Source organism: Drosophila serrata, unplaced genomic scaffold (genome assembly GCF_035046125.1).
Source record: "Drosophila serrata isolate PLE 108 unplaced genomic scaffold, ASM3504612v1 contig_382, whole genome shotgun sequence".
Lineage (NCBI taxonomy): Eukaryota > Metazoa > Arthropoda > Insecta > Diptera > Drosophilidae > Drosophila > Drosophila serrata.
The window spans coordinates 6379367-6403766 of NW_028257280.1; the positions used below are offsets into that span (position 1 = coordinate 6379367).

General features: G+C 35.3%; 1 protein-coding gene across 1 annotated transcript; it reads left to right on the plus strand.

Annotated features, from left to right (window-relative positions):
- Window positions 1-4742: 4742 nt before the first annotated feature.
- Window positions 4743-24249, plus strand: Cipc (Clock interacting protein circadian). The gene is made up of 3 exons (XM_020955219.2): window positions 4743-5332; window positions 17201-17457; window positions 22347-24249. The coding sequence occupies exons 2-3, from the start codon at window positions 17262-17264 to the stop codon at window positions 22973-22975; spliced, it is 825 nt and encodes a 274-aa protein (XP_020810878.2). The 5' UTR covers window positions 4743-5332; window positions 17201-17261; the 3' UTR covers window positions 22976-24249.
- Window positions 24250-24400: the final 151 nt, after the last annotated feature.

Here is a 24400-nt window from a genome sequence, read left to right on the forward strand (position 1 = left end):
TCCTATAAATCATACATATTCTTGATCAGCATCAACAGCCGAATCCATCTAGCCATATCTGAAGGAAAAATAATTTTCTAATTTTTTTCAAAATTTTATGAGGGGTAACATTGTCAATATTGTCAAAAAATTATAAAAAAATTTGAATTTTTTTAAATTTTAAACTAAGTATACAGATTTATTACTGTAATAAAAACTAACATAGGACAGCTTTCCAAATTGAAATTAATGCTTGTTTGACATAGTTATGAGTGTTTTAAGATATGATTTTTTTGAAAATTTATCAGCTGAAATTATCCATAAATATCAATTGAAAGAATGCGAATGTTTAATGATCGATTTAAAGACTATTCTTTTTACCATTCAATTCGATTTTAAATACGTTTATTTCTGGATTAAACTATTAAATAAATACAATATATAATTATTTATTCCATATACGAATGATTTTTACAAAAACATCTCTTTGAGTAATACGTAATCATTTTATATTTTACCTTCTCCAGACTTATGAATGAAAAATGTGAATATAAATAAAATTTCAATTCCATTTTTGTTGCCAGGTGTTTTTGGGGGGCTGCAGGTGCGTACATTGTTTTTCATTCGCGAGAATTATGTGTATTTTGTGTTGGGGATTCTGGGGGCCATCGGCTTTAGCTTTGGCCCCCACGCATTGGTGTCTCGTCATTTTGCTCTCCTTAACGAGGCGCGTGGCTTGCTTTTATTTTCTCCCGTTTCCCACAGCCTTGCATATAGAGCAGAAGCACACCTACTATATACAATACAAATATTTATATGCAAATTAACTCACAGCCGTATTTTTGGCAAGTTTTTGTGGTTGTACGGGAGAAAGGCCTTGACATTGGGCATGTGTGAGGGAAGCTCTGTGAAGGAAAAAAAGAATAATTAAAATTAAAATACAAAAGAGATAAAGTGAGTAGTAATAGTGATAAGGTTGAGGGATGAGAATATGAAATACTCATTACAGAATTTGCTTAAATTAAATTATTGTTATATTATATTATTATTATTATATTTTAGCTGGCTTGATTGTTATTATTAGGGATTTACAAATTTAGATAAAAATGTATATTTTCAGCTCCTTACAATTATAAATTTATTTATTGTGATATAAATCATACTGAAATATTTATAAAATTACCTAAAAATATTTTAGTTTTGTTTTTATTTATGATTTAAAGTGAGTAAATGTCGGAATTAATTATATAAATGCTTTAATTTCTTTTACAAAAATTCAAGCACAAATATTAAAGTATTTCCGAGCCCTTTTAATTAAAATTAAAAAAGGTGTTTTGTTATAATTATTATTTCTATAACTTCTTGATAATAATAAACATATATACCCCACCAGTAAGGGGTATAAAACTCGGACACATGCAGGGAAAAAAAAAAGAAAAAATGATCGAGTACGCTGAGTACCGAGCTGTTGGCGCATGTCACTCGCTTTGTTATTGTTATTATTACCAACACAATAACACGTAACACGCTCGCTCGCTTGCACAAACACACGGTCAAAGCCGTCGCAAAATTCTAAAAGCTGATATGCCTAAAAATAAATATATACATCTCCCGGTATGAGTATCGTATCAATTGATAACCGCTTTTGTCGAGTAATTCTGTTCCCAAGAAATTGCGACACAAAACATACACTTAAAACAAAAATTGTTGACAAATAAATGAATTAGTTGTTAGAATATGGATTGTGAAGGACTTTTTTTTTACTTATATTGTTGTGATGAGTAATGGAAAATTATAATATATAAAAATACAAGAAAATAAAATAAAAAAATAAAAAAATGGTTCAATTTTTAATTGAAATTTGGAATGTTAAGACTTGTTTAAGAATACAATACTGATGAGAACAGAAAACACATATTATAGCATAAAATAAAATAAAAAAATTTTAATTTGTTCTAAATTTAAAATGTAAACAATGTATTTAGAAAAATTCATATTTTTTCTCAAGTGTTCCCAACTAATTCTTAAAGTCACCATGAAATCTCTTAATTAATCATTCAGTAATTTATAGTTTAAGAAGACCTAGTCTCGTTGCTAATTATAGCTTTAAATTCCCCCAAATAAAATTGCATTATCAAGACTTCACCGAGAAGAATTTGTTTTCAAAAAGTAAGATTATTTTGGGTACAAGGTTAGTTTATTTTTATTTATACTTTATCAGTTGTTATTTCCTTGGCCGCCTGACCGACGCATGTTCATAAGGCTAAAATTGGCATTATATTTAACTACGCACTTTCATTTTACGGTCATTTATGTGGGCAAAACAAGTCAATATGGCCATATAAAGCGTACTCAGCGGTCTCAGTGCTATAAGGTTCTATGGGGTTCTTTGGGTTGGGAAAGCCATTGCATTGACGCAAGAGAATGGCACGCCCCTCCACTTTGGATGGCAATTAAATGACACTTTTGCTGGCGAATAAAATGGTTGATTCAAATGGGTGGCCTTTGGCGGTACAAATTTGTTGGTGGCGCGAAAAAGCAAAAGAGAAAATAATGCAAATGGCCAGCAGGCATGTGCGTGTGTGTCTGTGTGTGTGTCTTTATGGTCGTGTTCCTTTTGTTTTACGCGCTTACACGTGTCGGCAATTGAAATAGAAAAGGGTCTACATGCCACAAGCAGACACAGCCATTAAAATCACGCATACGCCTCGTATGATACGTATCGAGGTGGCGGTGGGAAAATCAGAAGGAGTTGCAGCTACGGCTCATGTGTTATGCTAATTTCGCTTTTTATTGTTCGTTGCTTTCGCCCTTTTTTGCTCCGTCAGAAGCAGACGATTAAAGCGAAACAGGAAATCAGCCATCGCCCCGTTTACCGTTAGTTTCGTTAGCAGCGACATCCGCAGAGACGCTGACTGAGGCAGAGGCAGAGGCAGAGGCTGCCGGCTGCTGACAAAAGCCAAAGGCCATTGAATTGCCTTTTCATTACGAAAACGGCGAGAAAGGCCGGGCTTGGATATATGTATGCATATACAAATACAGTGGGACTTCAGGAAGATGAACTTATGTAGGGGATATATTTTATAAATAGTTAATTGGGGTTAACCTTAAGTAATAAATTGTTTAAAATTAAAACCTCACTGTAACCGTTTTAATATCTTGATTTTGGTTTTGATTAATAATATTTATGGTAATTTAATAATAGATAAAAACACAAAAACTCTACGATATTTTCTTTATTATGGTAGATAGAATAACTACCATATTTTTTATACAATATATTATATAGAAATAAACATTTTAATGTGTTACCTTGCCTTAAATTTCATAGGATTTAAAGTTAAATAGTTTAAATAATTAAATATACTATATAATTAAATATACTATATATTTTATTTTTTTATTTTACCCAAAAATTTAAGAACCAATTTTAATATTTTCCTCGAAATATTTTATGTGTTTTTTTGTTACAGAATTCCTTCTGTATTTATGTATGTACCTACATCCATCCACCCGTCAGCACAAACACGGCCAAGCAACTCATTGAAACACTCACACAGAGACAGGCGCTGGCAAGGGGGAGGAGGAAGCGAACGCAATCGGCCGTAACAAAATTTCCGACACGTGCGACAAAATTGCCTTCCGAGAGGGGGGGTTGGTAGGGGTAGGGGTCGGGTAGGTTCGGTTCGGTTGGGTCGGGATGCCTGCCAGCTGTGGGGTTGCTCTGCCCGTAGGTGCCCGCCCGGTTTAGGCAACCAGAAAGGCAAGAAACCAAAACAAACTCAAACCCACGTTGGCTTGTGGGTTTCCCCTAATTTCTGGCAGTGTGTGTGTGCTCTCGAATGTTGCCTCAACATTGTTGCGGAAACATTTTCGCTGGCCGAGAGATGCGTTGGCGACTGTTCGATGAATGTGTGTCAATGGTTCTTCTGGTCGTATCTATAAATAGTTTTAATTTTGATGGCTGCTCAGACATGAGCATGTGCAAATATAAAAGTCAAGCCTGGCAGCTCACTTTATTGGAATTATATTCCGCCGATAACGCGAGCGATAAAGCCTGTGGGATTAATTTGCGTGCACAAGTCAGTTTGTTAATTAGTGACTAATCAGCTGAAACGTGGAATACTAATCGGTGTGGTAAGTGATTTTTAAGTTCGACTATTGAACATTTAGTTTTTATGATAGAATCAGAATCAGTTGAATTAAATATATGTAAATGGAAAGTATACAAATTGAAACAAAATATGTATTTAAATAAGTGTGTTTTCTAGAACTCAAATCGTTAAAGAGATTCTCTTTCAGTTTTTAATAATAACCGATTTTTCATATAATCTTTTGGCACCATTTTATAAAATAAATATTGTACTATAAATTCCTACTAGCATTTTTGTTAAAAAGGGGTTAAGTTAAAATAAAATATAATTAAATAAAAAGATAGAAATAATAATAATATATAATAAATAATTTGACCTTTAAATTGGTTGACTATTTCAGGGGCAAATTTAATTATCAATAAAATGGATAATTAATAATAAGTAAACTATATTTTTATCCATAAATTATTATTATTTCTTTGTAGTTGAGTAGTAATAAATAATAAAATATGTCAAAAAAATATCAAAATTTACTGACTTGGAAAATGTAAGGCATATAAATAATTAATCTTTAGTAACATTATTTAGCATCATTATTGGCCTCTATGGCTTCGCCACATTTGTAGGGTGCACGGCACTGTTTGGCGACTGCTGAGCTGCCGTTAAAACGTGGGTCGGTCGACGGGTCGCGTTCATTCTGCTTTGGGCGGTTGAAGCGTTCACAACTCGGGCAAAGAGACTGGTAGAGCTCCGTGCTTTCCGGGAGTTTCGAGAGAGAGAGAGAGAGAGAGAGCAAATGCCGAGTTCGCATATCGGCCATCGGCATATCCGTGTTTGTTGTTTGCCAGCGCGTGTGTTCGTTGGTGTATCAGTGTGTGTGTGTGCCTCCGTGTGAAAGAGTGCCGCAGTGTGTGTGCACTTTGTGCTTGCCGTTATCGTTGTTGTTTTGTTGTTGTTGTTGTGCGACGGCCACACGCGCAACGAAAGCGAAAGTTTTGTTTGGCGCGCGTGTTGCCATTGGCGTCTATGAATTTGCACACACACGTCCCGCCGCCGCCGCCGCCGCCGCTGCCGAGAATAGATTAAAAGCGTGCGAAAACAAATATAAATAAATATCTGTACAACAACCACAACCAGAAGAAGAAAAAGCGGAAAAATAATGCTCATTATTGCCAATGAGAGTGCATTAAATTAAGGGTATCTAGCGGAAAAACAAAGTCAGCGCTAAACATCCCCCACACACGCCAGCATTATCCTCGGTAAGTCCCAACGCTCGTGAAAAGGTTTTTGGCCATAAATCTCCGAGCATTAGCGTTTAGCATTTGCCAACATTTCGTGTGCCACACGTGCCTCAGCAGCGCGGCAGCATAATAATAAAGAAAGAACAAAAAAATTGCACTTGACAGGCGACTTCCCGATGCTGAAAGCTCTCCTTCTCGCAACTAGAGATGCTGCCTCGGATTTCCCAGCCTCTTGAACCAATTTCGTGTTGTTTTTTTTTCTCTGTGCTCGCCTCACCTTCTGAAGGACGAATTTAGGTCAGGATCCGTGGGCTTCATGAGATGACGCATACCATGGATGCCCTTTGGCATTTTCCTCGTTGCAGAGTGCTGCAAGTTGCAACTCTTGACTGCAACGCGATGGCGGGTTACATGGCGTATGCGCAATATTGATTTCTTAAGCTTCCCCTTAAAACCAAACAAATGTGTGTGGCTTTTAAAGCTCAAAGTTAGAAAAGTAAACAAATTAGAGAAATAAATAAAGGGACAGCAAAGCATATGTGAAAAATTTTCCTCTGTATGCGAGGAAATAAATAAAAAAAGGGAAGTCCCAAAAAGGGGTTTTATCCAGAATTATCCAGACAGAAGACCCTAATAAATGCTTTTAATAAATAATATTTCCAGTTCTTTGGATATTTCCAATGTTTACCTTTAGTTTTGAAATCTTTTCCAGTTTAATCTCCACAAGAAAAGAAAGAATAAATTCCAGCATGTGTTACCATTTAGACCTTTCTTTATTTTTTAGCCGTCGAATTCCCCGAATTAAGATACAAAATATAACTTCCTTTCTTCATGGCTAGACACCTTAATGGTTTCTTTTGTTTTTTGTTTTTTTTTTTTTTCTAACCATAAAACCAGAAACCTAAGCGTGTGAAATATTTGTGAGGAGAGCAGCTCAAACCAAAACCTCATCCGAGGTTAAAGTCTTCTCAGAGAAATAAAGAATAGAGAAGCTGGGGGTTTTTTCTGGTTCACTTTTTTTTTGCCGCTGCCTTTTTTTTTATGAAGTGCTAAAGAGAAGCGATGGCTCAGCTAAAGTGAACCAAGCTGTGACTTTTACAATCGACAGCTGTTTGTTTATTTATTTACTTACTGGGAAACCAATGCAGTTGTTTAACTAAGACTTTTTGCTTGAGAAGGCATTGGGTAAAATCTTTGTCTTTTCAGTTGGGTATTATAATGTTAACTTTATAGAAAGTTGTTTTTAAAAGCTAACCAATATGGCGGGACTTATTTATTTATAAATAAATGATAAAAGAGAAAATGTGTGGCATATATTGAATTACTTAAAAGTCTGAAATAACTAGGGTTTATTAATATTTTTATCCGCAATATTTTTTTGAAAAATTATAACTTAAAAAACTCATAACATTGCCAAAAAAGCATTAATTTCAATTCGAAAAGCTTTCCTTTGTTAGTTTTTATTACGGTAATAAATCTGCATACTCAGTTTAAAATTTCAAAAATTTTTAAATTATTTGTCAATTTTTTGACAATTTTAATGATTATAAAAATTTTAAAAAAAATTCGAAAATTTATTTTTCCTTCAGACATAGCTAGATCGATTCGGCTGTTGATGCTGTTCAAGAATATATATGGTTTATAGGGTCGAAAATGATTTCTTCACAGCATTTTAAGCTTCTGACTAAAATTATAATACCCTGCAAGAGCGTAAAAATATTACTTAAATGTTCTATAAATATTTCTTGCAAATACAATTACGTTGAAAGGATAATGTCTGGGTTTTCATTTCAGTTTAAAATTTAAAGCAGCTGAAGCACCTTGTCAGGGTATTCCCTACAGCTGGTCAGCTATCTGGCATACATGGCGTATACTTAACGTGAAAACCATTAAATTAAGTATACGCAGTGTGTGTCTTAAGAGAAAAGGGGTTCCAAAGGGGTTCAGTTTAAAAGTCTCATAGCTAAGCCAAAAATGCATTAATTTTAATTCGGAACGCTGTCCTATGTTAGTTTTTGTGAGATTAATAAATCTGTATACTCAATTAAGAATTAATACATTTTTAAAATTTGATCAATTTTTCAAAAATTAAATGTATTGAAAAAATTTATACATTTTTTGTTCTACTGGAGATGACTAGATTGATTCGGCTGTTTATGCTGATCAAAAATATATATGATTTATAGGGTCGGAAATGTATTTTTTCACTGCATTACAAGCTTATGACTACAATTATAATTTTTTTGGACAGGGTACAAAAAATAATAGATATGCATACGTTTCTGTAAGCACCCCCTTAAAGCCTGAGTATTCTTTTTTAATAACTTTACATAGGTGTCACAGGTGCGTGTCACAATAATAAACTTCCGTTTGCAAAACGTATCTAATACCATCGGTGTCCCTTCGTTCTTGTGTCCTAAAAGCCAACCGGAAGTTGCCATATACATACGTGGCCATTTTAATGTACAGGTGGCAATGCCCTGCCACCCCCTCCCCCACCTACCATATCTATTCCATATCTAAATCTGCGATAGGTAACTCTTGCGCGTGTTCGGGAGGCCGCTCCATTCATGACACCCCATGACGCCCATAATCGTAGATTTATCATTTTAGCTCGAACGCGCGCGTTCCGAATTACAACAACAAACAAAATATGAGCCCCATCCGATATATAAATATAAACAAACAACAACGAGGGCAGCAGAAAAAAAAGAAACAGAAAAAAAAAAATATATTCAAAGCTGCTATGCGGATCGGCAGAGACGTTGACGGCGACGGCGACGCCAACTTTGAACTCGAAAGTGGAGAAACGGGAGCGCGCGCAGCTTGGCCGGCGCAACACGTGCGTCGTTAATTCAATACACAAAAAAAAAGTAATAATAAATATAAAACAAAAAAATACACACTCACAAAATATACACCTAAAAAAAAAACAAGAACAACTCGGCCATCCTCTCTAGGCCGCTGCGAGAGTGGGAAGGAGGGAGATAGTAGCATAAAAGTTCATTAACGGCATGTGAGCTCTCCTTTGTGTGTGTGTGAGCCATTGTTTTTTCCCGGCTCTCTTGTGGCTTGTGCTGCAGATTAGGGCGAAGGGGGGAGGAGAAAGGAGCAGGGTGAGAGCAGCTTTTATCGCTATTCTCTCTCCCGCACTCGAGGCTCTCATGCACAGTGGGAAAAATTTGAGAAAAGGGAAGTATGCGGTAGATTGCATCACTTGACGAAGTGTTCTTGGGGTTGTGCAGAGAGAAAAAATATTAAAGACTTAAAAAATAATATTAATATTTGTTATAAATTTATTTATATTTTTTTAACCATTCAAGGTAATAAAAAAAATTTAGATTTATAAGCAGATCTTAAACTATAAAAAGTTCTGCTATAAAAAAAAAATTGTTGGCCTCTCCATAGCCATAACTCCCGTTATTATATAATATAGAAAGATAAGGGTAGCTTTTCCTAAACCCATTATTTTAAGAACTTTTAAAGCAAATTTTATAATAAATAAATAACAAAAAACTCTGATTTCCTCTTTTTAAATATTTCTTTCAATGTGCTTTGCACGAGTTTATTGTATTCTCTACGCCCTTGTCTATCCGCTGTGCTCGTGTCTATGAAATTATCGCCAAGTGGGCTACGACGTCGACTGCGATGCCAATAGCGACTGCGATTGAATGACAAAGTCTTCTTTGTTTTTGTCTGTGCTTCTCTTTTTTTTTTGGTGATTTTAATTTATGCAGGCAACTACAAAATTAATTCTCTTTTTCGCCGTGGCTTTTGGTCATGTCGTTTGGCGTTTGTGTTCGGTCGCACGTGTGCGGCACTTCACGCTTGTGTGAGTGGGGTGGGTGCTTCTGTGTGTGTGTGTGGGTGGAGGGGGAGCATTATTTTAAACTGTAACATCTAAAAATGCTAACGGCTTCTGTGAGGGACCCCCATGAATGGCAAATGTGAAACACGAGACACAGCAATAACAATAAAAAATTGCCTAATTTCTATAGTATAATTAATTCGGTTAATGACTTATTAAGGGGATCAAGCTGTGGGATCCATTGAGATTTATTCAAAATCCCAGGGCATAAATTAACCGTTTCCGGAAGGAAATTATTGTTTATTAATAGAATGGATAAAGTTATAAGAGATTCTGTTTGGTTAAGGGAAATTTAATTTAAGTAAATTTTGTAAGTTTAGGGTCTCCTGAAGAAAGTATTATGGGATAATTTGTAATTTTCAGAAATTAAATAAATTTTTTATAATTTCTAATTGGTATAGTATACTATATATATATAATTATAGCACTTAGCGCGTTCTCTAACCAAAAGGTGAACATTTGAACTCTCTTATTGGAATACGTGTCGTATACGTAATATTTACCAAATTATTTTAACGGAAATTCCCATTAAGGTGATGTGACATAACTATAGTGTTTGCTTTTCGGTAATTAAAATGACAGACAATTAAATTGAACCCCAGCCAAAGCTCAAATAGGCAAAGTTATAAATGGGATTTCTCATCATTTATTATTCTGAAAACAAAGTGGAAATTTTACGTTTAAAATTATTATCATAAATACTTACTCCGTGGATAAGTGTAACCAAAATATTATTTTATTTTTTTTAGTAAATGTAAAATACTTTTAAAATAATTAACTTTTTAAATATATGTTAGTTGTAAAATTTATTTGTAAAACATTTCTCTGTCTTCTCTCTGAAAAAAACTAAAATTGTATATAATTTTTTACTAGTATTGTATTTTTAAAGTAATTTTACTACTTATCCCACTTGCTTTATTAATTTTTTCCCTGTGTAGTAGTAGCTGCCACACGACGAGGTTGGCTCTTACACCGTCCTACATCAGCTGTTTGCACTTGGCCATGTTGGGCAAACACTTGGCCAGCTGCCGGGCCATATAGCTAATTGCTGACCCAATAACGAGAGCCACACGACGCCTTAATAAATATGAATACAAATACAAATGTAACTGTGAGCGAGTGAGTGCACGCGCCAGTGTTTGCACTATGTGCTTTGGCAGGGCAGGCGGAAATGCTTGTTTAAGGGAAATTAAACCGAATTTCCCCATTTCCCCGTTCATAAATGAGCCACACGTGCGGCTAAGACAAGCAATATGGTCTCTATTGTCTCTATATACATTCTTTTTTTCTCCCATTTTATGACCACATTAGCGAATTATATTTCACTGCCATTCAAAGCGTAGAGACAGCGACTAGGCAAACATAAATTAAACAAAGGCGGGGCGGTAAGCTCGAAGGGGATTTGCCAACACGCGCCGCTTCTGGTTTCTGTCTTCTGAACACAAAAAATACACAAATATACATAGAGATATATTATTCGTAGTTCTTCAGGGGATGCCCCTTGACCGGCTACTGTCAGTGAACTGTTTTGGCCATTCGGCGACTCTTTTGTAATGCCAACTCTGGAGCCCAGTTAGTCGGCTATCTTGAAAGAGTTGATCTCTCTGACTCACTTGGCTTGTGAAGCCACGAGTTAATAATTCTCCATTGTCTACGTTTATTAAATATCATAATATCTTGCTTCTGGAATCTGGGGTTACCAGGAAAAAGCTGTATTCAACAATGTTTTCCTGGGAAACATGGAACGTGATTATAAATGCAGTAACTGTGACTTATGTTTAATTTCGGAGAAACAAATTGGACCATGACCTACATTAGCCAGAAAATGTGTTCTGTATAATCTTAATTTGTTTAATTTTTTTATTTTATTGTTTAATGACTTCAAATATTTTTAAGCTTATCTAAAAGGTCATGTTCTTAGCAATTATCTGCATAGCATTAGGGAAACAAACAACAGATGTTTGAGGTATTACGAAATATTAGCAGGAACAATTTATCATCTCACTTTGCGGTTATTAACCGATAATAAATGATTGCAGTCCATATGGGGATTATATTTAATTGGTTTTAGTTTATTGCTAGCAATACAGACGCAAAATGAAAAAGCAATAATTGCTGCAGCTTATCAGCGATTCGATATTCGATTAGCTATTAATAAAGTAAATTGTATGAAAGCTACATATATAAAATATCACAATTGAAGGTGTTTCTTTATTTAATTCTATGACTCAGCGTAAAATCTTTAATTAAGTTGTATTGCCTTTGCTAAAATGCTAACTAAAAATAGTCATTTTATTTATAGAACATTTGCAATTGAGGGCAGAAATTACAATAAAAACACACGTGCCTGCGGAAAGTCATTAATTAATGGTAAATGTTTCGCATAACATTTTTATGACGTGCCAGGCAGAATTATTGCTGTTGTCAAACACTCAAAACCAAAAATTTATATTCGCGAATCATAAAATTCATTCGATTTCGAAGACAACAATGAAAAGACACAACTTCTACTCTGCCCACGATCCAATTAGCCGCAACAATCGAAGCCAATAAAAGGTGTATGGCATTATAAAAATGCCAAGATAATCATTTCGCGGAAAGAAACTGAAATTTGAAACACTCTCTGATGTCTTTTCGATATTCAAAAGATCTATTAATTAGTGACGCACGACCTGTATCAATCACATTTGCGTTTTATGCTCCAAGTCTTTTTTTTTGGTATTGGGAGATCTGGTTTCGCCTTGTGGGCTTGACAATCAAAAGTTTTATTAAAGCTTTGGGCATTCAGACATTTAGCTAATTAGACTGTTGATTAATTTACATGTGGTTGAACAGCGGAACATAAAAACAAAGGAAATTAATGTCAGTTTTCTGTTTCAGAAGTTGAAAAATGCGATCAACTTAAGCTTTGTCTTTGGACAGCATTCTTTGTTTAAAGTTGATGGACTTTATCATGAATATTTACTGTGCGATTTATAGTTTCGATTTAGATTTGTGGCGATTTTTTTGGGTTTTGTTTTTGATTTATTTGTTATGTTGGAGCTTGGAATTTATTATAGGGAATTATATAAGAATGGTATGAAGATCATGTTTGTCTTTATTTATAATATGTTTTACTAAGTCTAAAAATACTTTCTACATAGCTGCTATATAATCCTTGCATATTCCCTGGAAATTTTATAATAATTTTCTATATTAAATTTAGCTATAGATTAAAAGCTTATTATTATCCAGCTTGTCTTAAGCTAAAATCTCAGCTCAATGGCTAATAAAAACCACGACAATGTCTGTCTCTGAGAACTCTGCCCCTCAAGTGTGTGGTTCCGGTTCGTTGTTTTATCTCTGTCATTTCTTTGGTTGTTATTGAATTCCTCTTATCGAGAAGTCATAATTTGGCACACGTGTGTGTCATTTAATGCTATTTTTTTTGGCTTTTATTTGCTTTCCTCGTCTCGGCATCGTAAACTTTTATTGCCTTTCGGCGGCTTCAATTAGGCAACTGAAATTTCATCGCCATTATCGATAGTTCTCTCTCAATCTGATCCATTGGACATGCTAATTCTTATATCTGGACCTTGTCTAGACTAGAAAGGCGAAAAGAAAAATACTGGCAAGCCCACTTTTGACACGTTTTTCTCCTCAACTCCAAGCGTATCTAAATACAATTATGACGCATGTTGATTGCCTATTTAGTTGTTGTTTCGCCAGGTATTACCTGATATTTTTTGTTGCTATTTTTTTATTCGTAGTTTTTTTTTTTTGCTGTCATTGTCACTGTTGCTGTCTGACTTCCAGGCGCATGTGCTGAGATAAGAAGGAAAATTAGCACTTTGACTTTGTGGTAGAATGTCTTGCCCATGAGCAGTTTTGCTCTCAGCGCAAAAACAAGTAATGGAAAATAAATTCAATTAACGAAGACAAGATGCCCTGGAAAGTCACAGCAAGCTAAGTCTTGGATTTTATAATTAATTTAAATGTGAAATACACAGTGATATAACATAGATTTTACTTAGCACCTGACTGGTAAAGTTTAATATGAGAAAATAAGAAAATAAAGTGTTTAAGTCAAGTAATTAAATTTGTCATAATACAATTAAAGAAGACAAAAAGGAATTAATAATTATTAACAGCTCTTAATGAGTATCTTTGAACTTATTTAAACAAATTGTAAAATACAGTCCAAACTTCTGTATTAACCGAATAAATCCATATACCTTTTTCCCCCAAAAAAAAACAGAGTATTGGCCAAACAAAAACGCAAATCTCAAGTAAACATGGCCCCATGTAAACAATAAATGTAAGAAATAGTCATAAAAAATACACATGCAGAGGAAAGTTTTATTTATTCTATACAGAGAGATGGGATTTCTGTTTGCCAGCGGCGGTGTCTTTATAAATTCGTTGCGCGTGTTTAGTTTATTTTTTTTATTAGATAAGGTTGAGAAATGAATGGAATTTCCATTAGAGATTACACAGTCGAAGGCATGTCATTGGTCGTGACGACGATTAGAAAGGAAAAGGAACATTTTTACATGAGCCACTAAGCTGTCACAATATTAAGTATACGCCCTGAAGGACGATGACACAAACTCACTCCCACTTCACGGCTGAGCACTTTTCAAGTAAATAATAGCCAGAATCATTGGGGTTATGAATATTTCAAGCCCACTTTCGGCTAATGCAGCATGTGTCAGATGATGGAAGCCAACATTTAGAAAAACGAGACCCCAGTGCAATTTAAAACGCTTTCCCGAGCATACTCACAAAAGGCCAGACACGTCGGCTATAGCCAGACATACATGAATAATCATATGCACAGGGGAAAATGTTGTTCATAATATATATTAATTGTGTTGTAAATTAAGAGATATTTTGCTTAACATATTCAGGGATATTCAAGAACCTTTTAGGCATAATATATCTCCATTTACAACACAATTAATATATATTATAAACACATATCTATTGTAAAAAAGTATGTTTGAGGGAGTATTTGAGGAACTTAAAAACGAATTGTATAATAAATATTTCTTATAATTTCTTGTTTAATATACTTTAAAATTACAACACATTTCTCTCCGTGTACACATGTATGCTGTGCTGTCTGAGGGAGTGCCTTGGCTCATGTTTCGAGAACAAAGCGAGGTATTGTGGTGCCCGCAGCGTTTAGCATTACACATGACAAATAAACTTCAAAAAATATTGTATGGTACGTTCCTGAAAATAATAAACAACATTGACATCGAGAGTTCCCTGAACTCTTATTTCAAGTTGACAATATTTTGTCTTTGTGATGTGACCGCCGCCGGTCACAATTGTCTGCCCCAACAATTTGCCAAAAAAAAAAAAAACAAAAAGAAGAGAAAATCAAATTTCCCTTCCGTTTCGGTGGCGTGTGAAAAGTCATTGGCATAAGCAGATTCCTTTGTTTCCCATTAGTTTCTGCTTTGTCTTACTTCTCGCTTTTGACAGCTGACAACAGTGGTGCGTGTTTTTATTGCTTTATTCTCTTGTTTTTCTGTGGCGTGTCATGTTGAACAATTATTGGCTAATTTGTAGGCACGCAGCGGGAAATCTCATCACAGCGGCTTGATTGACTTGACCTCCGACCGGTAGCAGCGACATTGGGCGGGTCAGATCTACAGGTGTGTTTTTTTTTTGTCGTTTTGCGGAGCGAGAAACGTGTCTCAAATTGTTGCTTCATCGTTTCCCCCCCCCCCAAATTGAGCCTTAAATCTGCTCAGTGCTTCAAGTGTTGTACACTTCCTCGGTGTGGTCTAGGAAGAGGTCCCTATTGCCGCCTCACAGGACATTTTTCCTGCTCCCCTCTGGTTCAACGACCAACCTTCTTTTGCTTTCGGGCCGCACGCGCTGTATTAAATTTGCCACTGGGGCAATTCGTTGAGGCTTAGTATTTGTTACGCACATTTCGGTCTTTTGTTACAGACATTTCCCAGTCTCAGCTTAAGGGACAACACAGTTGGGATAATTACACGTAGAATAATTTATGTTAGTCCTTTTTATATCGTTTGAAATAAGAAAAGAAACCTAGTTTTACTACAATAAATTTAAAAACTATATCAATTTCACATATTAAGGGGTCTTACTTAAGCCAAAGTTCAAAAGTTTTTTGGAATTGAATTATAGGATCGATTTTGAAAGATACTAATCATAGCTAAGCTTAAAATATTTGCTTTCTTTGAATCAATATTTATGGATATTTTTATATGACAATTTTTTCCACAAATCAAAGTTCAAAAATCTCATAACTTAGACAAAAAAGCACTTATTTTCATTCGGAAACCATTCCTATGTTATTTTTTTTTAGGTTAATAATTCTGCATACTCAATTCAGGATTTTAGAATATTAAATTTTTTTGCAAATTTTTTGATAATTTTTACGATGGAACCCCTCATAAAATTTTGTAAAAATTTGAAAAGTTTATTTTTCCGCCGGAGATAGGTAGATCGACTCTGCTGATCATGCTGATCAAGAATATATATGCTTTATAGGGTCGGAAATGACTCCTTGACTGAGTTGAAAGCTTCTGACTGATATAATATCCGGTATTCTAAATAAATAAATATTTTCCTCTGTGCACTATGGTTGCCCTGGATCGGCTCTCAGGCTTTAACTATCGGATGACGGATAAGGCATAAATAATGAAATGTAATTTCAGCGCAATATTGGCGCATTGACATCGAACTGAAAGCGAGGGACGACGGGGCTGGCAATCTTCTTAGCCGCCCACAAGTATTTTAAATATTGCGGGTAGAGTGTTGAGGGTAGAGTGTAGATGGTAGCGGCTTGTGGGTTTTGCAAACTGGTAACGGGGGACAGGTTGGTAAAATGCCGTCAAGGGCCGCAAACATTTCATCATCGTCGCAAGCGCTTTAACCAAATGTAATTACACTCAAGAGATACACGTGCCGTCAACAGCCTCGTTGCTCTTCGTCTTTTTTGGGGCGTTTTTCAATTTGAATTTGACTGCCGTCAGGCGGGACTCATCCCTGAAGCTTCCCTGCTCCTCCTGCTTCTCCTGCTCCTCTGACTACTCCTCCTCTGGCTCCTCCTCCTCTGACAAACACTTGAGCAATTTCGCGTGCCCGCCAAAATGTTTTCCCATCAATATTCTGTCCAAAACCCCGGGAAGCCCATTCCCGCCAGTCACTTTAAGTTTGTTTACCTTTGGCCGATGGTCGTTAGCCAGGATTTGGAGCACGCTTAATGAGCTTGGGTCCGGGTGCTCCGGTGCGTCATCTTGAGTTTCATTTCGATGCCAAGGCCCACGCTCATGTTGCCGCTTCGAAATGTCAACCCGGAGATTGGACTTGGGACTCTGAACTCTGGACTCAACGCTGATTGTTTGCCACAAGTGATTTATGTAGTTATAAGGGATTAGTGGTCTGCGATCCGGTTCGGTTCGGTTTGGGTTTTTTAAGAAGTGGAAGCGGCTTAAGAGGTTAAAAAAACAAAGTGATTTAAATCTATTGAATATATTTTTAAGAAAAGATGATGAAACAAAGTCTCTAAGGTTTATTATATTTTATCAGCTCTTAGAAGTTGAATTCCAGACTACAAATAATTCCGAAAATTCTTTGATAAACGGTTTCCTGAAGAACTCTACTCCTTCATATCTTTTGAAATCCCCAAATGATTTAATTTACAAAGCTTATAGTACGATGCTATTCAACTTCCGCTGAGTGTTCTTATCGCCACCGAAATAAACACACTTTACGACCCGCCATATCCTCTCTCTATTTCGAAATGTGTTCTGAATTCTGCAAAGGAATCACTGCAACTGTGCGAACCGAAAAAAAGAAAAAACCAAACAATGCCAAAATTGCGCAAAGTTAAACGAACTCGTACGAATTTTATTATTTAATTTTATTTTGATTACTGGCCGGCGCGTGCAGTTCTTTGGGGTCGTTAAGTCACACAGTCCGTTTAATCAATTAATCAACTTGAAGGCGTTTAATTAATTCTTTGCCTTTATTTGCATTCTATTCTTTTGCAGTGCAAACTTTCGCTGCCAGGGTAAAAGTACAGATATATTAAGGAGGCCCCCGTGAAATAAGATGACGCCCACCATATGTTCGGATAAAAAGCAGCTGCGCGAAACGAGGCGACATCATGGCGTGGCCACAGTCACCACATCATCCGCTGCCACAGCCACCGCATCCTCGTCATCATCCTCAACCTCATCCTCATCCTCATCCTCGTCCTCAACATCTGCAGCTGGTGCCACACAAGTCAGCTCGGTGCTAGCCTATGGTAAGTAAACAGATGGTAAAATAGGCGTAGTTAAGTACAGGGAGAGAAATTACATTTTAACTGAATTAATATATTATTTAGTTTAGATTAACTTAATGTTAAATGAGTGCATATATATATTACACAATCTACAATCCATTCTTTTTATTTACTTAAACATTACATTGTATAAGTCACTTTGCTTTTTTCAGCGACAACTTCTTTTGAGCTTGTGGTGGGCGCACGAGGCGTATACGTAACATTGCCTTATATGTACATTCATTGCAATCTACTCTTTGTACATATGTATATGTGTTTTTATTTTTATTTTTTCTTTTGTTTTATTTATTTTTGCTACCCTTCATTGTCAAAATCCCTTGCTGATTTGCTGATGCGACTGTTGTGACTTTTGTTGTTATTGCTCTGCTCACGTTACTCGGTCATGTTTAATTAATTTATGTAAACTGGGCCACCCACCTCCGGGCAGTATCTCTACATTGTGACTGCTTCTGAGCTCGTTTCACATTTCTCATTTCCTCATTGTCATTTATAATTGTGGTCAGAGTGATAGCTCTGAGAAATGAAGGGGATTTTTATATGAATTTATTATTCCTTTGTTATTTGAATAAATTAACTTTGCAATTGGATTGTTTCTCAAGATGTTTTAAATAATTAATTATGTAAGAAAGCAGTAGAGAAGAAATAAGTTTTGAAGTTATAAGAAATCAGTGAGTTAGGAGCCTAATATTGATTCCAATCAAATGTGATTTTAAAAGTTCAATCAAAAAAAGTATAAATAAATAAGCTAAATTATCTTTAAATGTAAGACATAATTTATATATCTTTTTATATATTTTTATATATATCCAAGTTCATTGTCGTCATTATTATCTTGCCCATATGTGTACAGCAAAGTGTACTCGCCATGCACGTGCCCTGTGCGATGGGTCGCATTGGGATTTTCACGTGTTGGCCTCCATGCTGCCGCCTTGGTGCCTTACAGCTGCTGATGTTGCTGCCTCGCATTGCTGCTGCACTAGGGGCACGCGAGTTTGGGGTTATGCCACAAGAACTCAACGAATTTGCGTCAGCAATTGGCTCCAGCTGCTCTTCCGCCTGCGTTATTTGCTGTTAGGTAAGACAGACTCGAGTGGCAAATCTGGCTGAAACCTTTATATAAGCGATCTAATGCCGCATGACTGGCAACGAAAAGGAAATGGATATACTTGTAGATATATATGAGATGAGTGACGAATGAGCTTGAGCTTAAGGAAGGGAATTTATTTGATTATTATTTATAATGAGGTGAAATTATTTAAAAGACTATGAGCTCACAAGCTCAAATAGTAACTTAGATATATACTTTATACTTTATGAATGCTCTAGTATTCTTAGATACAATTTATAGATCTGTTGAACAGGATTATATGGTTATAAATTTATAAATACAATATCCAATGACGAACAAATTTGATATGGAATGGGATATGAACTAAGTAGGGGCTAAGCTTCGCTTTTCGTACAAAGAATCCTTTTGAAGATAACCAATAAATAATGGTTCTTAAAGACCTACAATTTCCCTTTTCTGTTGAATGCTTTTCTTGGAAAACTTACTAATATAGAAAAGATTTACAGAATTTTTGTAAAGAATATTTTTAGCTAATGATCTAGTTATATGCATAATCATATTAAAAGAGTCTTTACTTCTTTAAGCTCTTCGTTTTCCCTCATATATTCTGCTTAAGCCCCGCCCCATCGAATGATGTTCACTTATTACTCATTAGCCAAGTGTTATTGTACGAATATTTACCTAGATTTTTTCCAAGAAATATATTTCACAATTTCATGAAAACCAAAAAAAAAAAAAATATGGAGGGAAAGGGGAGCCCCACATAAGTGTGTGTGGCATAACCTCCGCACGTTTTTGTTGCTGCTGTGCCACTTTTGCTGGGTTTATTTACATGTTTTGCACATTTGCTTCGCTTGCTTTTAGCCAACTTTGCTCTTTTTTTTGCTTTTGCTTATGCTTTTGCTGCCGGCTTTATTGGTGCCATATTCAATGTGAATTCATTGAAAGCATTGCTGCTGCTGTTGCTACTGCTGCCATTTTAATTGTGCTCGTTGTTGCCTGCTAATTTCCAGCAACACATAAAAATAAACCTAAAGAAATACACCGACACACATCTAAATCAAAAAAAAAAAAAAAACTGGGTGTGACGAGGCCACGTGCGAGCCCCTTGCGATTTCACCTCCTTGTGGATTCCCCCCAAAGACTCTGCCCCTCTTTTCCATTTTCCCCACTGAATGGAATGTTGGCCAATGCCCCTGGCCCTCTGGCTTTTATTTTAGGCATTTAAAATTTTATTTTCAAGCCTCACCGGTGACTAATTCACCGAGAACGGAACGAGGCACGTGCAGTCCCACTCATTCCATTACTCATCGTCTCCCATCAATGACGAGGCTGAAAGTCAGCTTATTAAGTAAAGCAGGGGAAAAGCCGAAATTTTTTAAGGTAGCAAAAATTTGCAGAGAACAAATTTTCATTTATACTGAAAGTGTTTATAAGGAATATATTGTAATATCAATATAACTTGTAAAGGCATTTAAGACTTATAAAATTGCAGTTACAATTTTAACATGTTCACTATTTATTTTGGAGTTTCTGTACAACTTCTGGGAACTGCAAGTTGAAGACACATGAACAGAAAGCTAGATAAACTATGTATGACAGGTACATGTGCCTTCAACTGACAGTTAAAAGAAAGCTGTAAAAATAAACATTCATTGAAAAGCTGACATTTAATACAAGGTGAGCAATTGGATGTATATATGCCGTAGCAACGATGAGGGAATACTTCCTGGTTACAGATAAATGCTCAACAGGGCGTATACTTAATATTCAAAGACAGAATATTCTGAGAAGTGAGTTCGGGTTCATTTAAAATTATAAAATTAAGCTTTAGGCCTACAGTTATTATAAATATTTTATAATGCATATAAAAATAATAGGGCGGATATATTTCCTGTTTTAAGCTGAATGCGCAACATAGCGTATACTTAATATTCTTAAGAGAATATTCTAAGTAGTGAAAAATATACAATAGTTGACTTTAAATAGTACAATTCTTGAGATCTTGTTAATTTTAAAGAATGTAACTTAAAATGCCAAATAACAATAGAAATAATATGCAAGCTAAATGCTCAACATGGCGTATACTTAATATTATTAGGCAGAATATTCTAAAAGGGGAAAAAATATTGACTTTAAGTTGTACGATTCTTGAGTTCTTATTGATTTTAAAGAATAAAACTAAAAATGGCAAATAACAATTGAAATAATATGCAAGCTAAATGCACAACATGACGTATACTTAACATTCTTAGACAGCCTTAAATTATGTGTATAAGGTATACGCTTCTTAAGTTATTGTTCAATTTTAAACAATATACCAAAGATGGCATCAAACTATAAATATACAAGTCTTATATGTTTTATAATGCACACCCGATACCCTACCAAACAGTAGGTGTTATTAAATTGGTAAGGCTGCGTATACGTAATCCATTTTCTCCCTCCCGAGTTGCACTCTCACGTTGCACTGCACTTGGCTCTGTTTGGCCCTCCAATTGTCGCAATCAGTTCCGTTCCGTTCCGTTCTACGAGGGAGCCAAGGGTGTGCACCGCCATGTGCAGCGCAAAAAAAAAAGAAAAACAAAAAAAAAACGCGTCATGACCCTGACCATAGACACAGTCGCTAAAAGCGGCGATTGCACAATGTGTGTGAGGAGCGGGGAAATGCTTTAGATAGTGTGTGCGAATGCACTTGGAAAATGTGTTATTGAGGCAAGGTGCAGCTGTCATTGTTCCACTCAATTTGTTTTTCATTAAAATGTATTTTTAAATAATTAGACTATATATGTTTGTTATAATGAAGAAAGTTGATGAAGGAAATAAGTTTTGAAACGTAGTGAAAAACTTTTAGAAGGGGTTAAAAGCTGTTAAAAAATAGATTATGTCATCAAAAATATATATATTTTTAATGCCAATTTTATATATTTTAAAATAAAACTAATACTGAATCGTATACTAAAATAAGGTATTTTATATATTATAAAATCTCATTGCTTATAAGAATCCGTTTACGCACTTTAAGCTTTTGTGAAACTTCTGAAATATTTTAAACTTAAAATGGCTTCGTTTTTTCCTTTTCAATTATTTATATAAATAACTCAAATTAATCCAATTTTGTTTTAATTTTTTTTTGTCAAGTGTGTGGGATCATTGTCGTGACTTCCACCAGCTGATAGTTGCAAATGAGCGTTACAAAAGTGTTGTGACTGTGAATTGATGCGAAACGCGTAGTCAACGCCAAAGTGATTGGCCCTGGTGCCGGTCACGTTTTGGGCCCACACGCGATTTTAATAAGTCTATATATACATATATATACTTATTTATATATAGGTATATATAAGTATATATATAAGTAAGAAACGACTTTGTCATAGATTGAGAAATCGGTTGACAACAAAGTCATAAGAACTTGAGCGGTCAACAGCACTGTGGGCAATGTAAAAAGCTTAGGTGGCACTTTAGTTTTTTTTATAAAGAAATCAATTTTATAAAAAAAAAACTTATCAGCGATCTATTTTTCTTATTAAATAATGTTTTTTATTACTTCCGCGTATGCTTAAACCCATGTCTGTATAAAAAGAAATGAAATGAAATTACTTAATCTTATATCCCAATAGAAATCCCTTTTTCTTTTCAATTAAGCTAGATGAATATGTAGCTCTTAGATAAAAATATTTTATAATATTTTAGACACATTAATTTCTCCATTTTAACCCACTGTAACCTCTTTAAGCCTCTGCCTTGCACAACTAAAATATATTCCATTGTTCTTTTGCAGTGGCCAAAGGTTCGATGAACCCCTCGAGTCGTCGTCGCCCGATGAGACTGCAACGAAGACTGTCACCTTTTTCCGCCCGCCAGGCGGCCTCCTCCTCGACGGATACCAGCAGCGGGGTGGAGACCGAGGTGGAGATGGATTCGGTGCACCGGATGCAGTTGGACGAGGATAGCTACTCGGCAGCCAGGATTCAGTATCATCAGCAGCAACAGCAACCACATTCCAGCAGCGACAGCAACATCAAGACAGTATTACAGCCCAACTCCTTCAGTAGCAAACACAATAGATCGGCTCCACCGGCGGTGAAGTTCTGCGAGGAGGTGCCCACCGAGGAGGAGGACGATGATGGCGGCGACAGTGGGTATGGTTACAGCCAGGAGCCGGTCAAGGAGCTCCACCTGCAGCAGCACTATCATCAACACAACAGCGACGGTCTGCTGTCCATTGCCATCAAGACCATCAAGCTGGTGCAGCGCAATAAGCTCCTCCAGAAGCGGTTGACCCAACTGCAACTGGAGACCTCGGAGTTCATTGCCTCCGTATTGGCCAATCCGGAGAACAGGCAATTCCGGGAGAAGATTGCACCCAAGGCGGAGGCCAAAGTCAGCAATGTGCTTTTACGCCACTAGGAGGGCTGAAAAAATTAAAACCCGAAACAATTAAGCCCTTTTTCTGGATGTGTTGGAGTGTTAAGAATTATTTTATTTAATATTCAAACTCATGAGAAGCCAGAAATCTTTAATTTGTTTGATTTATTTGGTTTACCACAAGAGCTTAATTTGGCAACATGTTGCTACAACATTTTAAGGTTGCCAGAAAATGTGTAGCCTGCTTATGGGCTGCGTATGTAAGATGTTCAAGCTGATGTAAGGTGTATGTAAAAATCCTACACATTTTACATATCTTAAAATTTTATATATTTAATAATTATTAATGTTTCCTTTAATTCAATATAAATACAAAATCAAAAGTGATATGATAAAGGAAAATATTAATAATGGAAGTTTTTTTCCCGCAATTTAGAAACATTAACATTTTTTAAACTTATCTTAAAACAGAAAACCTTTTTCATTTTATTATTTTCTGACCCTTAAATGCTGTAATAGTTTTTAACATAAATAAAAATATAATAATTTTTAGCACTTCAACAAGTTCAGCAAAAAAAAAAATATTCATCAGGGCATTTCGTTTTGAGCAATTCGTACTGATTAACTTTATGAAAAATAATAAATACAAGAAAAATAAATGCATCAAAGTTTAACACTTAAAATATACAAAATAAACAAAAAAATCGCTATGCTAACATTTACAAATATAAAGAACATAATTTATAAAAATCCCAAAAAAGTCCAAAAGTGTATCTTTATCTGTAGTCGCTAAGTACATTTTATGTTTTACAGTTTTTACACTCGAGAAAATTAATTTATACTATATATTAAACAATTACAATACATACAATATATATTATATCTATACAAACCAGGCATAATCAATGAAATCCTACGACGCTTTCGCTTTATACAACAAATAGTTCTAGTGAAACTTGATTGATATGCAAAGCAATTGGTTAAAATACAGAAATAAATAAAAAAAATGAAACCACAATACGTAATTCATCGTCGGTATTAGTTAATTAACCGATTTCCCCTCAATATGAATACTATTTGTATGTGTATGCTAAATGGTAAACTAAAACTATCAAAATGCTAAGAAAACACAAATCAAAGCAAAACCAAATTGAAAACTAACGAAAAGCAAAACCTTTCTAAAATTCTTATACATTTTAGTCCAACTCAACTTAACTGACAAATTTCCATATAATAAACTTAGAAGGATATCAAACAAAACATCAAAAACTCGCAACAAATGATTTCATCAATAAAATTAGTGACAAAAATTAAAACATGTTTGATGCTTACTTTCTTACTTCCCCCTCTATATATCTCTGTATAAATGCCATTCGAATAAGGCAAACAAGTCATGGCTAAGTGAGTACTTTGGTCGTGTCAATAACACCCAATCAATGCGTTCAAAGACCGTCTCGGTTTGTACAA

What these genes read in the sequence shown, in the direction of transcription:
- Cipc (XM_020955219.2), top strand. Translation starts at nt 17,262, where the DNA reads ATGACGCCCACCATATGTTCGGATAAAAAGCAGCTGCGCGAAACGAGG. An exon ending in CAGCTCGGTGCTAGCCTATG is followed by an intron (nt 17,458 to 22,346) that starts GTAAGTAAACAG and finishes GTTCTTTTGCAG; the next exon opens with TGGCCAAAGGTTCGATGAAC.